Genomic DNA, 18,225 nt, shown 5'->3' on the forward strand with positions numbered 1-18,225 from the left:
CTCTTTTGCTGGATCCAGAGTCGGCGACTTGCACAAAGTGACTGGCACCCTGACCCAAAAGAGCAACCACAGCATTTTGCAGCGCCATGCAATACCCTCTGGTCTATGCCAAGTTGGTCAGCGGTTCATCCTGCAGCAAGATAACGAATCATGGAATGGCCAGCGCAGTCTCCAGACTTAAACCCCATCGAGCTGGTTTAGGATGAACTTAACAGAAGGGCGATAGCAAAGCAACCTACAAGTGCAACACATTTGTGGGAACTTCTGCAAGTGTTGGGAGGAACTTTCCGAACAATATTTGATTTCCATTGTATAAAGAATGCCACGAGTATGTTCGGCTGTTTTATCTGTAAAAGGGCTACTTTGATGAGTCAAAAATTTCGATTAAATTTTGTTCAACAAAACGATTCCATGATTTATTTTTTTATCTGCAATTGTTTGTTTGTTCTATGCTTTAATTTCAGAGTACATTGAAACATTAAACTACTTAAATTTCAGTAAAAACTGGAAAAAATGGGGTTGTTCTTAAACCTTTGACCAGTAGTGTATCTCATATATTTAGTGCAAATAATTATGTGTGCACTTCACGTAAGGATTTTTCAGTATCGGAAAAGTTAATCATTAATTTTAAGAGAAGAAAATGATTATGAATAATGTCTCTGGAGAGTTTACAGTTTCAATCTCCCTCTTCCAAATCCATACACACCCACCCCCAACTATCTGTCCTCCCCTCCCCATTACTAACATGCAACACAAAGATACATGGGGAACTTTGGTGCATGAGAAGGCCATTCGGCCTGACATGCCTGCATTGTTCCTGTCCTCGTTTGTTAAGACCAATGTTAAAAGTAAACGACAAGGGCACTCAGTGGAGCGCAAACCTCCGCCACGTAATGCCTGATCCACAAGAACATATCTCGTCCAATACATTTATGAAATATCATGCTATACAGTACTATATCGATTTTAGTGCTATCTCTCAATGGTGAAGAACCACTTTTAAAATTAAATAATTCTCGGTTCCAGATCCGGATTCGGATCTTCACCAAATTCGAATCAATTCATCCTTGCGACACACCCAAACTGCTCACCATGTTTCGTCCGAATCCGTCCGCAACTTTTCGAGACATCGTGCTATTTATCATTTTAGCACCATCTCTCAATGGTGAAGAATCACTGAAAATTTTTTAGTAGTCAGATCCGGATCTTCACCAAAATCTAATCAGTTCGTCCGCACCACACACCGAACCTGTCCACAAAATTTCATCCAGATTAGTTCACAACTTTTTGAGAAATCCTGTACAAAGACAAAAAGATAAACAGACAAACAGAAAGAAAGGGTGAAAACATAACCTCCTTCACCTTCGGTGGCGGAGGTAACAAAGACTGAACATTAAAGTCATAATTCATTCCCCCTTTCTTCCCTTTGCCTTACTGTAATTCATGGACCGGTGTTTGTGTGTTTGTCACGCAACTCCTCCAGCAGTTGTGGGCTGACTACATCCAGACATGCTGCATTGGATCAGCATGACCCCAATTAGTGAAATGGGGTGTTTTTATCTTTTCCGGTGGTTTGGGGGGGAGGGGGGAGGGAGGAGGAGGGAGATGCAAATTCTCTTCGTAAAATGTATCATGCAGTGCCACCTCCAGATGGGGGGAGGGTATTACAAATCTCCACCATATTCAGTTCAGTATTCCTGTCCCCACGTTTTCCAGTGCAGTGATGTGTTTTGAATTATAAGTACTCGGTATGTTTTTGCTTCATGCATGTAGGCCGGGGATATGTTTGGCCTGCACAGAGCTTTCAGTTGCCTCTACACCACTCAAATGAAGGCATGCATCAGAAGAACGTGTTGCATGCTTGGAACAAGATCACCTGTACAGTGGCAACCCTGCAAGTTGAAGGGAATAACCAATGAGCTCTCACTAAATAAATTACCCCAGGGAGATAGGATTTTTGAACAACTTCACTCTCATGCCTTTCCAGCCAAAGAAAGCTGTATAAACAACCAAGAAAAGCTATACAAGATAAGTCATTTTCTGATTTAAATCCTCCCAAGACTTCCTCCACAACTGTAAAGACATTCACAAAGAGTACATGAGAAAGCCAATGCTACACACCCTCTCAGCTGCTGGATCAGTTTTATCGCTTGTTGGCGAATCATCAGTGATAGCGAAGACAGAAATATGCACCACTGAGGCTCCCAAACATGTACCACATGCACAGTAAATGAGAAAAGTAGTCAACAGATAAATGAAAAACAAAGACCCACTCACGTCTCTCACCTGTGAATGGAGGGAACATCCAATTAGCTCTCACCCAATCAATTAAACCCAGGTGGCTCAGATTATATTAATAAATTGACTCCTCCCATGCTTTTCCAGCCAAAGAAAGCTGCAGAAGGCAACCATGGAAGGCTGCACAAGGTAAGCCCTTTGCTGGGATAATAAAATGTTCATTATAGCATAGTTATTCCCATATTGAGTGTTTATAGTAAAAGTAAAGTTATGAAATGTATAGTAGATATGCGCAGCTAATATGAAAAGGCAAAAGACATAAAACCCACTCTAGTGTGTCTAAAATTGGATTACATCCCATTTGACCTTATTTCCTGTTCCTGCCCTTGTTTGGCTGATAAATATGCATAGAAATGTGTTCGCTCGGCCAAAAAGCATGAATTTACATGGGAAACGGGTTCAGACAGGCCCGCGTTCAGGGAGCTGAGGCGTAAAACTGTACGTGAACTAAGGGTGGACAAGGAGGCCTATGTGCGAGGAATCTGTGAGGGGGTAGAGCATCACCTGTGGACAGGTGATTCTCGTCCTGCTTACAGGGGAAATCGCGCATTGCGTTCATCCAAGCCCATCCTGAGATGCACTGCAGTTAGAGCAGAGAGTGGTAAGCTCTTGACAGAGGAGTGTGAAGTGAAGGCCCGCTGGGCCGGTTACTTTGAGCGGTTGTACCAGGCTGATCCACCAGCTGTCGAGTTGGACGTCATAGGTGTTACAATCCCTGTTGCTGACCCTCCAATCAACTGTGGTCCACCTTCGCTTGTGGAAACACGGGCTGCGGTGAACCAGTTGAAACGGGGCAAAGCTCCAGGGATCTGTGGCATCCATGCTGAACTTCTCAAGGCTGGTGGAAATGCTGCACTCATGTCGTTGCATGCAGTTTTGTGCTCTGCCTGGAACACAGGCATCATCCCAACTGATTGGAAGAGAGGACTTGTTGTCCCTCTCTGGAAAGAGAAGGGTGATCGCCAAGACTGCAACAACTACCGAGGGGTGACGCTGCTCTCAGTGCCGGGCAAGGTCTTTGCTCAGATAATTGTTGATAGGGTTCACCACCATCTGCTTGAGCACCAGCGTCCAGAGCAGTCAGGCTTTACACCAAAGAGGTCAACGATTGACCGTATCCTTGCTCTTCGTGTCCTCACCAAACGCAGACGAGAGTTTCGGCAGGGGCTGCTTGCAGCCTATGTTGATCTCTGTAAAGCATTCGATTCAGTGAATCGGGATGTCCTCTGGAGGATTCTTGGTCTTCGTAGGGTGCCACCAAAACTGATCGATCTGATGTCTGAACTCTACACTGGTACTGATAGTGCTGTGAAATGTGGTGGTACCATCTCTGACTTATGTCCAGTGAGTACTGAAGTTCGTCAGGGGTGTGTACTGGCCCCCACACTTTTCAGTACTTGTATGGACTGGATTTTAGGGAGTATGTTGGAGAGATCAAGCTGCGGTTCATCATTTGGGAATGTCAAGATCTCGGACCTTGACTTCGCAGATGATGCAGTCATCTTTGCGGAGACTTTAGATATCCTTTCGGGGGCCCCCGAGGTGCTGAATGAGGAGTCGGAGCCGCTGGGATTACGGGTTTCTTGGGTCAAAACTAAGATCCAGGCTTTCAATGACATATTGGATGCTGTTGTCCTGTCTGTGTCTGTTTGTGGTAAGGATGTTGAGGTCGTGGAGAGATTCACTTACCTTGGCAGTGATATTCATGTCTCTGCTGGCTGTGAGTCAGAGGTCAATAGACGTCTGGGTTGGGCCAGGGGAGTCATGGATTCACTGGATCATGGGGTGTGGCGCTGCCGGTATCTGTGTGAGAGGATGAAAGTCTGAGTCTTCAAGTCCTTGGTGCTTCCAGTCTTGCTCTATGGATGCGAGACTTGGACTCTGACCAAGGATCTGAGACGGAGACTTAATTCCTTTGGTACCAGGTCTCTTTGGAGAATCCTTGGCGATCGCTGGTCGGATTTTGTGTCCAACGAGCGGTTGCTGAGAGAGACTCGGATGAGATTTGTTACCTGCATAGTCCGTGAGCGTCAGTTGCAGCTGTATGGACATGTGGGTCATTTTCCTGACGCTGATCCTGCTCACCAGATTCTCTCAGCGAGGGAGTCTCGGGAGTGGAGGAGGCCAATGGGCCGACCATGTTCCTCGTGGTTGCAGCAGGTTGACCGGCATCTCAAGGAGATGGGAATGGGCCTGGCATCTGCCTGGGGGATGGCCAGGCAGAGGCCCCTGGAGTACCGGTGGAAAGTGGACGCAGCGACGCGCTGTTCTGGCACATGCTCCCATACCTGACCTGACCTGACAGGCCCAAGTACTAAAACAAAAGAGACTCAAGCCTGCTACAGGAGGAGATCCCATCCCTGGATTGGCTTCAGACAAATGGCAAGTGATAAAGGAGGGGTGAAGTGCATCACAGCTTGAGCTGGGGGCCAGAGGTGATAAAGGCCTGCGCAGAGGTTGGCGCAATGAAGGCATGCGCAAAAATTGACGCAGTTTGTGGGAAGCAGCAGCAAATGGTGTAGAATATGGCGTGTGTGCAGGCACAAAATGGCGGAAGTCAGGCCAGAGTGATAGTGGGGATTGGAGGCACAATGAGAAGAGCAGTGGAGAGAGGGGCAACAGTTAGTTGTGGAGGGGTAAAAGAGACAGAGCCACTTAAGGTAAATTAAACAAACACAGAGCTGGCGAGTCGATTAAGTGCAGTGACAGAAGGGGTATAAAAAGATTTAATGACCAAGCAGGAGGGCAAAAATAAAAATGGGGTAATATGAAGATGAAATAAATGGCTTTGGAATGAGGTGGAGAGTAGATTATGTGTCGCGCTGGTGGAAAATATAAAACGAGTCGGAAGAGAGGAGGTTTAGGCATGTGCAGGAGAAAATTTGCGTGTGGTGCACATGACCCCACAGGAGGCACCAGAATCCAAGCAGGGAAAGTCGGCGGTGCATTGCGATGGCTGAGTGGAGCCAGAAATTGTCCTCAGCACAAAAAGGTATGTGGAAAGCACACACGATGCAAATGATACGATTTGGGGGCAGGTAAAGGAAGGTTCTTAATGGTGAGGATGGTGGGCTTGGGATCCAAGGATCCTGAGTTCAAATCATGCTTGGCTGTTGAATTAATAGCAGGTGGAGTTGACTCTGCCTGACATCCCTCTGAAGTCGGCAAAATGAGTGCCAGCTTGCTGGTTTCCTGTGTTGGAGTGGTGACTCGTCCGGGATTGTGCCCAATAGCCAAGGAGACTGCTTCGACAGCACCAATGCTCTGCACAGAGTATGGTCCCAATGGATGGATGGATGGATGGATGGATGGAAAGGAAAGCTGGTCAGAGACGCTCCACAGGAAGGTGTGCATCCTGTGTGTGTGTGGTGTGCAGGTTCCATGAGAGCTGGTATAGTGGAGGTGACAGAGTTTACAGACCAGTGCCTGAGCCATGTTCTTCAGCATTCTGTTCATTGCTGTGCCACAGGACCAAAGCTTCCCAAATTGTGCTCCCCAGGATGAGTGTGGGGGAGGGAGAGCGTGCGAGCATGAGCACATGCATGTGTGAGAGTGCACACTTGGTGAGCGACATACTGAGTGGCACCGGATTGTGTGGCGCATGGAATGCACCTCGAGGTGCACAAGTCCGGTTCGGGTTGAGCTGACCAGGGGTAAGATTGGGGTGGCACATATGGGAGCATGAATGCACACAGACCCTTGCCAGATAACTAATGTTGTGGTTTTACAAGCTCCAACCAGGTTACATGCGAGGCCCAATGGTTTAAAAAGAAGCGGTGCTACTTGAGTACGTTTCATTGCCCCAGCAAGTCTTACAGAAAAGGACGAGGCAGGAAGGTAAATTGGGGGATCAGATGGATTCCCCAAAAGCCTTGGAGGAAAGGAGTGGGAATTTGCGAGGAAAATTCACATGGTATGCTGGACAATAATTGGCAGAGAGACGGGAGCACCAAGATGTACAGGGTGGGGTCATATGCGAGAACCGTGGAGTGGGAACACTGGAGCACCAAGCATGACACACGGAGTGCAAGGTGTGCTATGTGGCATATGCGGCCCGTGCAGCAGGTATGGCAGAAGTGGGCATAACCGTGGTTACAGGAGCATGATGGGAGCTCTGTTGGAGGTTCCATGTGTGCTTTGTGCAGGTTCCATGGTCAACAGGTCAGGTCAGGTATGGAAGCACGTGCCGGAGCAGCGCGTAACAGCATCCACTTTCCACCAGGACTCCAGGGGCCTCCGTCTAGCCATCCCCCAAGCAGATGCCTGGCCCATCTGCATCTCCTTGACATTCCGATCAACCTGCTGCAACTACGAGGCACGTGGTCGGCCCATTGGCCTCCTCCACCCACGAGGCTCCCTTGCTGAGAGAATCTGGTGAGCAAGAACAGCATCAGGAAAACGAGTCACATGTCCATACAGCCACAGCTGATGCTCACAGACTAAGCAGGTACCAAATCTCATTTCAGTATCTCTCAGCACCCACTCATTGGACACAAGATCTGAACAGTGATAGCCAAGGATTCTCCGAATAGACCTGGTACCAAAGGAATTAAGTCTCCATCTCAGATCCCTTGTCAGAGTCCAAGTCTCACATCTGGAGAGCAAGACTGGAAGCACGAATGACCTGAGGACTCAGACTTTCATCCTCCTCCACAGGTAACGACAGTGCCACACCCCATGATCCAGTGAATCCAAGACTCCCAAGGCCTGACCCAGACGTCTACTGACCTCTGGCTCATAGCCAGCAGATATGTGAATATCATTGCCAAGGAAAGTGAATCTCTCCATGTCCTGAACATTCTCACCACAAACAGGTACAGACAAGATAGCAGCATCCAATATATTATTGAAAGCCTGGAACTAAAGGCCCGGTCACACCTTGACGTTTTAGCCAACGTATGCCGATTTTTGAATTTTTTTTCTAAAACGCTGGCACACGTTGAATACGTTATGGGTAAGTTTTGATAACATTGAGAGCACGCTGAAAAACACTGCCATACGTCGTTGTATGTTGGCTTTAAACGTTGTACTTTTCGGTTGTCCTCAAATTTTTTCATGCTTGAAATTTCACGACGTATGCCGGCGTATGACTCACACGTTCCGCTACGCTGGCCACAAGTTGTATGCACGGTCTGCGATCGTTGACAGACGTCAACACATGCTACTTGTAAGTTAATCATAAGTTGAGACACGCCGAGGTAATGTTTAGCGTACCCGAAACTTATTTCTAACCTATGATTAACGTGTTGTTGGCACGTTACGCGATCGTTGCCACACATCGACAGACGTTACTTTTAAGTTACTCATAGGCTGAAAGACGTCGGTATAATGGATCGTCCTTGCGTCAGCGTCCACGGCCATGGCCAGGACACTTATTTGCAGCATTCTTCAAACTTTTCTTCGGCATGACGAGGATGTTCACACTTCGAAGTCTAGCTTGGCTATGATTCCAATTGTCCATCGGCAGCGTCTATTTAAAATAGTCGAGTTTGAGCGTTTTAACACGTTCAGAAGAAACGCTTCAAATTTCCAAACCCCAGCGTCAAAAAACAAAGGTGAGTGACAGCAATTTAAATCGTTCATTGTAAACAATGAAAATAGGTGAGTGGTACCGTTTAAAAGTCGTTGAGTGTAAAAAAAAAAAATCCAATTGTTGAGCGCAAGCGTCTACTTTCAATAGTGGAGATGCAGCCATTTAAATCGTTGAGTTTATCATTTAAATCGTTAAATCGTTAAACGCAAGGACGATCCATCATAACCCACACCCTCCCCCTCACACTCACCTACTACTGCCAACATGAACAAACTACTACTAATACTAATACTAATACTAATACTAATACTGATACTGATACTGTTACTGCTGACATGGACATCGACTCAAAAAGGACTCGAAAACACTGTTGGGTTCCCCTTTTATGAGCAGCATTTTTATATACCAATTCCCAAAACCGCTGGGAACACGTCTTTATATGGCAGTTGTAAGCTAGAAACACGTTCATTTTTTTTTTTTTTGTCGACCGGAAGACGTCATTGGAATACGTCTACATACGTCGACGTGTGTTGGGACTACGTAAAGAATTGGTTCAAAGCACGTCAAACATAAGTTAGAAATAAGTTTCGCGTAAAAAAGACATTACCGCGACGTGTTTCGACTTATGAGTAGTTTATAAGTAGCCTTTGTGGACGTGTGTAAGCGTCCACATATCGTGTGTAAAACTTATCCCCATCGCATGCGGAACGTTTGTCATACGCCGAGTACGTCGTAAAATTTTGAACATGTTTAAAATTTCTTGACGTACTCTACTTACTACGACGTATGATAGCGTACTTTAGCGTTCTACTCACGTATACCAAACTTACTCATACCGTATTCGACGTGCCACAACGTTTTAGACACATTTTTCTTAGGTCGGCATACGCTGGCAAGATCGCCAAGGTGTGACCGTGATGTTGACCCTTCCATTTCTACGGCAGTTATGATTCGAATCGTTGTGCGTCAGCCTTTTAATAGGCTACGTCACGACATCGTCGGTGATGCGTGCAACGCGCTATGCCTGAGTTAGACTATCGTTGGGCATCGGTTGTGTAAGCCGACAACAGGTTCAGCATTCGTTGGTATAAGTTATCTATAACACAACGAAACGTTCTGTGTCCGTTACCAATGCGGTATACAAAAGACCAAGTCGCTATGAATACGTCCAAATCTTTTTAAAAAAACATCAAAAGTTCAACGTAAGCCAGCGTTTTACATACATTTTAATACGTTGCCATCGCTGGCTAAAACGTCAAGGTGTGACCGGGCCTTTAGTTTTGACCAAAGGAACCTGTAATGCCAGTGGCTCAGACTCCTCCATCAGCACCACGAGAGACCCCAAAGGTATATCGAGTGTCTCCACACCGATGATTGCATCATCTGCAAAATCAATGTCAGAGATCTTGTCATTCCCAAACGATGCACCGTAGCCTGATCTCTCCAACATCATCCCCAGAATCCAGTCCACACAAGTGCCGAAAAGTGTGGGGGTCAGTACACCCCCTTGATGAACTCCAGTAACAACAAGAAATAAGTCGGAGATGGTATCACCACATCTCACCGCACTCTCAGTACCAGAGTATAGTTCACACAACAGATTGTGGTGGCACCCCACGAAGACCAAGAAGGGACACTGGATACAGCGGGGATCCCAGACGGCATCCCGATTTAATGAATCGACCAACACTTTGCAAAGATCAACATTGGCTGCAAGCAACCCATGCCAAAACTTTCGTCTGGATTCAGTGAGCACCCAAAGGGCAAGGACACGGTCAATCATTGACCTTTTTGGTGTAAAGCCTGACTGCTCTGAGTGCTGGTGCTCAAGCAGATTGTGGCAAACCCAATGAAGAATTATCCGAGCAAAGACCTTTCCCGGCACTGTGAGCAGCGTCACCCCTCGGTAGTTGTTGCAGTCTTGGCGATCACCCTTCCCTTTCCAGAGAGGGACAACAAGGCCCCTCTTCCAGTCAGTTAGGATGATGCCTGTGTTCCAGGCAGAGCACAGAACTGCATGCAATGACATGAGTAAAGCATTTTACCAGACTTGAGAAGTTCAGCGTGGACTTGATATTCAGCCTGGTACTGCCGCTCAAAGTAACCAGACCAGCGTGCCTTCACTTTGGACTCCTCTGTGAAGAGCCCACCACCCTCCGCTCTAACTGCAGTACACCAAGGGATGGGCTTGGAGGAACACAATGCACAAATTCCCCTGTAAGCAGGATGACAATCACTGAACCACAGGTGATGCTCTACCCCCTCACAGATTCCTCGCACATTGGCCTCCTTGTCCACCCTTAATGCACGTACAGTTTTAACTGTTTTAGCACGTACAGTCTCAACTCCCTGAACAGCTCAGCTCTACCATTAACCCTGGCTCTGTGACTCTGGTCAATGGTATCTAGTGTCCCTTGAGAGACAAAACTCTCATTCGCCCTGCGGTGAGTTCCACGACATCCACTGGCAACATCAAGGATGGTGGCCTTGAAGGCACTCCACAACTCTTCAGGATTCCCCACAGAACCCAGACCCCTCCAAATCCCCACGCAAACTGCTCACAAACTCCTCAGCTACCCTCTCATCCTTGAGCTTGCCAACATCCAGCCTCGGCTGGGATGGTACTATTCTCCTAGATTTGAGCTGAAACTTCAGAGTTGCTACAAGCCTGTGGTCGGTCTTGTGGAACTGAGCACTCCGTTAGACCCTGCAGTTCTGGATCATCCTCCAGCGACCATCAACGAGCACATGGTCAATCTCCTTTGCAACACCGCCAGCGTTGGAATACCAAGTCCAACGATGAGCCTCTGGGCACTGAAACCATGCACCAGCCACCTTCAGTCTATGAATTCTTGCAAAGTCGAGAAACTTAGTGTTATTCGGTCCACGGTTCCAGACCCATGGGGATCAACACATGCCTCATAACCCTCCCTATCAGTTACAGTCGATGGATTGAAATTCCAAAGACTGGAAGAGTATCTCGCCTGGGGCACTGATCAACCACAGACTGCCCTGGTGTTAGAGTTTCCCTTATTATCTCAAGTTCGGCTTCACTTCCATCCAAAAAGATGAATTAGAAGCTCCACAGTGTGTGATTTGTGGAAAAGTTCTCGGCAATCAATCTATGAAGCCAAGTCTATTGAAGCGCCATTTTGATTCTGTTCATCCTGAACACAGCGACAAGGACCATGATTTTTTTCATCGGAAGGAAAATGTCATGAAAAGAGCACACTTCGACGGCAGCGGCAGTTTTCAACAGCAGTCCACGGCAGCCGTAAAGGCATCCTACTTAGTTACACTGCGAATTGCAGAACAGAAAAAAACCTCACACCGTCGGTGAAAGCCTCATCCTTCCCGCCACAAAGGATATCGTACATCTCATGCTGGGAGAACAAAGCGCCAAGAAGCTCAATTCTCTTTCGTTGTCAAACAACACAGTTCAGAGGCGTATTGAAGAAATGTCAACCAATATTCGTGACCAGGTGGTGGCAGAAATCAAGGCATCTCCATGCGGATTTTCTATGCAATTGGATGAGTCAACTGACGTGGCAAATTGTGCCCAACTGTTAGCGTCCGTTCGGTACGTGCATAAAGCCAAGTTCAAGGATGAAATACTATTTTGCCGCCGCTTAAAACCACAACGAAAGCAAAGGACATTTTCGAAGAGGTGTCTTCCGTCTTTGATCAAGTTGGGCTGTCATGGGTTGATATGAAAGGCTGTACTACAGATGGTGCTCCACCTATGTCAGGGTGCAGATCAGGTTTCCAAACGCTTGTGAAGGCAGTTGCTCCTGAAGTGCGCGGCCTACACTGTACGATCCACCGCCACGCACTCGCAGCCAAGGCACTCCCCAAGCCATGATCCCCAAACCATGATCAAAATTGTGAACCATGTGAAATCCCAGGCTCTCAATTCGCGACTTTTCAAGAAACTTTGCGAGGATTTCGACTCCAACCATAAAGTTCTCTTATTCCACACTGAGGTGAGATGGTTATCCCATGGAAATATGGCGGAGCGCATGTTTGAACTGCGAGATGAGCTTCGTGAATTCTTCGAAAACGATGAAAAACCAAAGACTGTCGATTTTGTCGCTGCTTTGAACGACCCCGACTGGGCATTGCACCTGGCTTATTTGGTCGACATTTTCTCTCAGTTAAACGCCCTGAACAAGTCTCTTGAGGGGACTGGCGCGACTATCATTGACTTCATAGACAAGGTCAAGGGATTTCAGGAAAAACTCCGTCTGTGGAAGACGAATGTTAAAGCGGGAGTGGTGGTCATGTTTTCTTGCACGGCCGCTATTCTTCAGAAGCGTGAAAAGAATCCCCTAAGGGAGTTCATACAACTGGTAAAAGATCACCTCGCTTATTTGGATGAGGAATTAAATTCCTATTTTCCGGATCTCAAGGAACTGGATCTGAAAATGATTCGCAACCCATTTCGCATGAATGCATTGGATTTGCCACCTGGAACAGGACTACAGGAAAGCTTGATTGATCTCCAGAACGACTCCACAGCCCGAGATCAGTTTGACGAGATGAATGTTGCGGACTTCTGGTGTGGAATGTTGGGGTCTTACCCTAAGCGAGCTGCCCTGGCTGTTCATTCGCTCATAGTATTCCCATCTACATGGCTGTGTGAAGCTGGGTTCTCATCAGTCCTAATTCTAAAAACAAAACAAAGATCCCCACTGGATGATGAACATGATGTTCGGTGAACTTTATCCAAAACAAAGCCTGACATCGACCTGCTTGTGAGCAAGAAGCAGGCTCAACCATCCCATTAACTGGACGTTTTACACAATCAAATAGGTACTTACTGTATCATTCTTTTGTTCAGATCAGATTGCTCAATGTCATAGTTGTGAATTGTTAGTATTGTTTAACTCCCCATTGTCGTATCTGTAATGCAAATAAACACTATTTTAGGTGGATTTTGGTAAAGTGGAACTCGGTGGGACCACGAACATGTGAAATGGTACCCCAGGAAAAAAAGGTTGAGAACCCCTGGTGTATAGCATGATATTTCAAAAATGTAACTGGCCCGACATGTTCTCTAGGATCAGGCAATGTGTGGTGGAGGTATGCACTCTACCGAGTGCCCTTCTCGTATGACATTAAGTGTCATTTGGTGTCATTGTTATTGTCATTTGTTATCTCACCTGGACTTTAGTCAGGTGAGCTTTTGCTATCGAGCAATGTCTGTAGGTGAGTCAGTCAGTCAGTAAGTCGGTCAGTGAGTCAGTCCATAAACACTTCAGTCATTATCGCTTGAACTAAATAAGTGGTTTTGATGAAACTTGGCCACAAGCTTCATATCTGATGCCTAACGAAGGTGTATTGACCAAATCAAAATCTGCTCTCATTAAGGGGTCTACGGAGGGGTTTTAACACCCGCAAATAGGTATTTGCTATCTTCTCTGAAACTTCACACACAATTTTTATGAAACTTCACCACAACCTTGATCAACCATGATGGACCAAAGTTTATCGTCTGCATAATAATCTGCGCTCATCAAGGGGGTCTGTGGGGGGGGGGGGAGGGTAAAGGGTTGACACCACAAAATAGTATTTGCTCTCTTCTTGGAAACCACACACAATTTCGATGAAACATGATGACAACCTTCATCACCAAAGCTGCACCAAAGTTTCTCGACTGCAGCAAAATCTGCGTTCATTCAGGGAGTTTACGGGAGGGTTTTAACCCCCCAAAATAATTATTTGCTTTCTTCTCTGATCTACACAAACAATTTCAATGAAACTTGACCACAACCTTCATCACCCATGATGTACCTAAGTTTGTTCACCGCATCAAAAAATTCAGGGTCTAAGGAGGTCTGCACGGAGTTTGAGTGACTTGCTCCTGATCCAGGTGAGTGTCAGGACAGGTGGTCCTATTTTTTTTGAGGAGTAGCGAACTGGGAAAAAAAATGTAACGTGCTTTCAGTCTGTGCTCATAATGATTCTGTTGCATGTTTTAAATCCTAAATAGGCTTGCTTAATATCAAGAAGTACCCAAGGCAGGAATGAGCATCAGTGGGGAATTAACACCTGGATTGTCCTGAATGAAAGACAGTTTTCCTAACTACCGTATTTGCAATAGCTTTGTCCTATACGGTAAACCCTTAAATATCACAGGTTTGAATATTGTGTTTTGACAAATTGGAAGCAACTTCTTTATGTCCTGATCTAACAGCTCAATTTAACGATTTTATAAAAACTTATAGATTATTTTAATTTCATTTATTCGCTGGTCTACGGAGCTGAAAAACGATTTATAAAAGAAACACATCGACGTATTACAAGAGAAAAGGATTTAAGAGGTGAATAGGGGAGGAATGATGGTGGTGAGGGAGGCAAGTTAAATCTGCTTCACCGTAGCAGAAGACTTTATCATAAGGCCTATTTATTAGCTCGTCCCCCAAAGCACAGCTCGAGACTTGGTTTTACAATTACTTCTGTGTGTCTGATCTGACTGTCTGTGTGTCTGCCCTGGCCATAACTTTTTTTGATACTTGAGCTTTTGTCATGAAATTTTCAACAAAGTTTTATGATGAGAATATGGAGAAGACAAATTAATAATTTGGTCAAAAGGTCAAAGGTCAGCATCACATAAAATCGTTAATTTTCATCCAATTGACCTTAAATTTAAAGAATTTGCATATTGGGTCACTGAATTGGTTCACCAATCAAAAGCTAGTAGCCAATTGTATTATTTAGAGCAAAAAGTCAAAGGACAAGGGTGCATACTATCGTCAATTTTCATCCGATTGACTTGAAATTTGAACAAAATTTGCATGTTGCATCATTAACTTGGTTAACCAAATATCAGAACGATCAATTTTGCCGTTTTGACATGTCGGCGGTTTCCATAACAACAGGCTTGTTTGATTTGTGTGCAGCGCAAGATGTGAAGCCACCGGTATATTAACACTTCCATGTTTATTTCTTTTGCATTATTTTTTTTGCTGTTTTCATCATGTTTCACGTGCAGATGTAGAAGAAGTCCGATTACAAAGCAAACGCGGACAGGCTTTGCATTTTCAGATGCTTTCTAGTTTCAATTGTGATGTGTTTATTTTTGGCTGCCGCACACCTTCATCAATATGTTCTCAAAGTCGAGGAACCTAACCCCCATATTCACAAAGGAAAATGGTTTTAACTATCGTGGAATTTTACAGCTATGTCACCTCCACAATATTTAAGGGATTACTGTACTCCAAGTCGACTTGTCTATGAATGAAGGAAAGAAAAATGGGAAAATTAACCAATCGACTTATACATTTGTGAGTTGAGATGAAAAAAATATCTATATATATATATATATATATATATAAATATATATATATATATATATATATATATATATAGATATATATATATACACAATGTATCATTACAACACGAGTACTGTACTTCCATTATGTATGTACCACAATGTGAGCATGGTCAGACCACGACATTTATGGGGGATACTTTCCTGAAAAATGCTGCGAATGTCAGGGCATTGTTATATTTATTCATCCAAGGAAGAGGAAGTCAGTCATCCAAGAGTAGAGTTGGCCTTGGATTCCAAAAGCAAACCTGGTGTTGGCTTAGTTTAAACCTGGTGTTGGCTTAGTGGTTCAGCTGGTGGGTTGGGATCCTGGGATCCTGAGTTCAAGCCCCGTTGGCTGCTGAATTAAAATGAGGGGGTTAATTCAGCCTGTCATCCTTCTGAGGTCGGCAAAATGAGTCCCAGTGTCGCAGCCAAAAAGGCTGCACACGAAGGGACAGGGTATGAACGGATTGATTAAATCTAGTATTGGTGTGGCACAGGCATGAAGGACCGAATGGCCTCCTTCTGTCCCTTAATTCCTTCGAAGTCCTTGTAGATAGCTTGGAGAGCAAGGCAGGCTTCCAGTCTGCATCAAAAGCTCAAGATATGTCCATGGAGATAGCACTGATCTCCTGTCTGATAATGAGGGCCAACATCTTTGTTGGGAGAGTAGAAGCAACATGTCCAAAGTAGAGTCACCAGGTCTGAATCCAAATTGATCTGAGATGAGGCTTTTGGAGAAAAGGAATGATTTTATATCAACTGCGATGATGGATTGCATGACCTTGTTGATGATTGGAAGTGAGCTAGTTGGACTGTAGTTAAGAAAATCCGTTTGTTTTCATGTAATGCTGTGATGTGGCTGATTTCCAATTTCCCAGGTGGCTATAGCACACAAGTCCTGAAGTGTAAAATAAGAAAAAAAAATGATGCAAATATGCGAAGCACGAATGCAGAAGCAGGTCAAACTTTATGACCCATGAATACACGGGGTCCACCAATAGCGAATCCACCAATAGTGGGGTCCGACAGAATGTCATTGAAAAAAAAAACACACACACAAACTCACACACACCTCAAACTATAAATGTGAATGGCAGTACAAAAACAAGGACAAGGACAAAAAAATGGAGTCAGGTAATTGAGTTGTGCGACGTCAGCACCGACCTCCTTACGAAGGATGCTATGCACCACAAGCACCACAAAACCTTGCAATGAGTCAAAAACAGCAAAAAGAATCTGGAATAGAGATGATCGTCGATCAGTTATGGCAAGCACTGCAGACATCCAGGTGAGGGCCAACAATGGCAGCACCACGCAAGAACTCCACAATGATGCCCTGGGGGAGGTGTGGAGGAGGGGTGAGGAGAAGGAAGATAAGAGAAGGGAACAAAGAGAAGGAGAAGAAAGAAGGGAAGTATTGAAGAGAAATAATGAAGAGAATTAATGAGGATATTTAACAGAGATAAGTAACAAAGATAAGGAACAAAGATAAGTAACAAAGAGAAGTAACAAAAAGAAGGCAAAAAGATAAGTATAGAAGCAAAGTGGAATGAAGAGAAAGAAGCGGAAAGAGGAGGGATAGGGAGAGTGGGGGTGGGAACCGAGGGAGTGCGAGAGAGGAAAAACAGCCAAGAGAACAAATGAGATGAAAAGGTAGAAGAGAGAGAAAGAGAGAGAAAGAGAGAGAAAGAGAGAGAAAGAGAGAGAAAGAGAGAGAGAGAGAGAGAGAAAGAGAGAGAAAGAAAGAGAAAGAAAGAGAAAGAAAGAGGAAGAAAGAGAAAGAGAGAGAAAGAGAAAGAGAAAGAAAGAGAAAGAGAGAGAAAGAGAGAGAGAAAGAGAGAGAGAGAAAGAGAAAGAGAAAGAGAAAGAGAAAGAGAAAGAGAGAGAGAGAAAGAGAAAGAGAAAGAGACAGAGACAGAGACAGAGACAGAGACAGAGACAGAGACAGAGACAGAGACAGAGACAGAGACAGAGACAGAGACAGAGACAGAGAGAGAGACAGAGAGAGAGAGAGAGAGAGAGAGAGAGAGAGAGAGAGAGAGAGAGAGAGAGAGAGAGAGAGAGAGAGAGAGAGAGAGAGAGAGAGAGAGAGAGAGATACAAACAAAATAAGGAAAGAGACAAGGGGATGGAAGAGAAGAGAAATTAATTTTTTTTTAAGAACAAACATCACAAATTGTATCTTATAAATAAAAGTAAAGAATGATGGGGATTGTACAAACATTGCCTGCGATGCATATAAACAGCACAGATTAGATATTTGATACATCTCCAACTGCTCATTATTCTCCAAAAAAAATGGAGAAAATAAAATTACGAATTTTAAAGGGAATTTTCAATTATTATTGGTTGTCATTCTAATTGGGTATTTTTATTGCTGCAATATGCAATTTGGGATGTCTTTTTTTTTTTCAGCGCAATACATTTGGTTTTTACTTATCCAATCACAACCAAACTTGACAGGAGGACAAAGGGTCACACGACAGAGGTTGTGGTGATTTAACTTCCTCCCTTTCCAAAGGGGACTTGCACCTTGGGTGAACTCCGTGTTGAGGTGTATAACAGGTTATCATGGCTTTCAAGGGGAACAACTTTTGGACATAAATATTATTATGACCGCAAACGCTTGAATCAATTCTGTCCAACGGACAGGTACATTTTTAAACAGTCACTATTGAACTAGAATAAGTTAGGAGGAAACTCGACGTGCTTAAGGCATTCTTCACTTATCGCGTCTCCCTCAGATAAACTGATCAGAGCCGTCTCGACTTGCCAGGCTTCTAGTTAAGCATGAACAATCCTTATTTAACAAAGCTGCTTGCACGAGTCTTTACACATCATTGATGAATCCCATTGCCTGGCCGATTTTTAGAGCCTTCACAATATATATTGACTGCATATGGATTGTTTATACAATCCATTTCCAGTATATGATTGATACACTCTACATATCAACATATATATATACTCTAGATATCAACAAATTCTGTGGTAGATACTCAAACCTTCAAAATATATATATATATATATATATATATATATATATATATATATATATATATATATATATACAT

The 18,225-nt window shown here is 44.5% G+C and overlaps 1 protein-coding gene across 4 annotated transcripts in view; it reads right to left on the reverse strand.

Annotated features, from left to right (window-relative positions):
• The window catches only part of LOC147020412 (adhesion G protein-coupled receptor B3-like), a 713,921-nt gene that overhangs the window by 35,688 nt on the left and 660,008 nt on the right, over positions 1 to 18,225 (reverse strand). For all 4 annotated transcript variants that reach the window (XM_085895732.1, XM_085895730.1, XM_085895731.1 and 1 more), the window contains one exon: positions 16,317 to 16,488. In XM_085895732.1, coding sequence (XP_085751858.1) covers positions 16,317 to 16,488 — 172 coding nt within the window. The remainder of the gene's footprint in view (positions 1 to 16,316; positions 16,489 to 18,225) is intronic.

Source organism: Eptatretus burgeri, chromosome 9, assembly GCF_056783735.1.
Source record: "Eptatretus burgeri isolate ZD-2024b chromosome 9, Ebu_testis_v1, whole genome shotgun sequence".
NCBI classification, from domain to species: domain Eukaryota; kingdom Metazoa; phylum Chordata; class Myxini; order Myxiniformes; family Myxinidae; genus Eptatretus; species Eptatretus burgeri.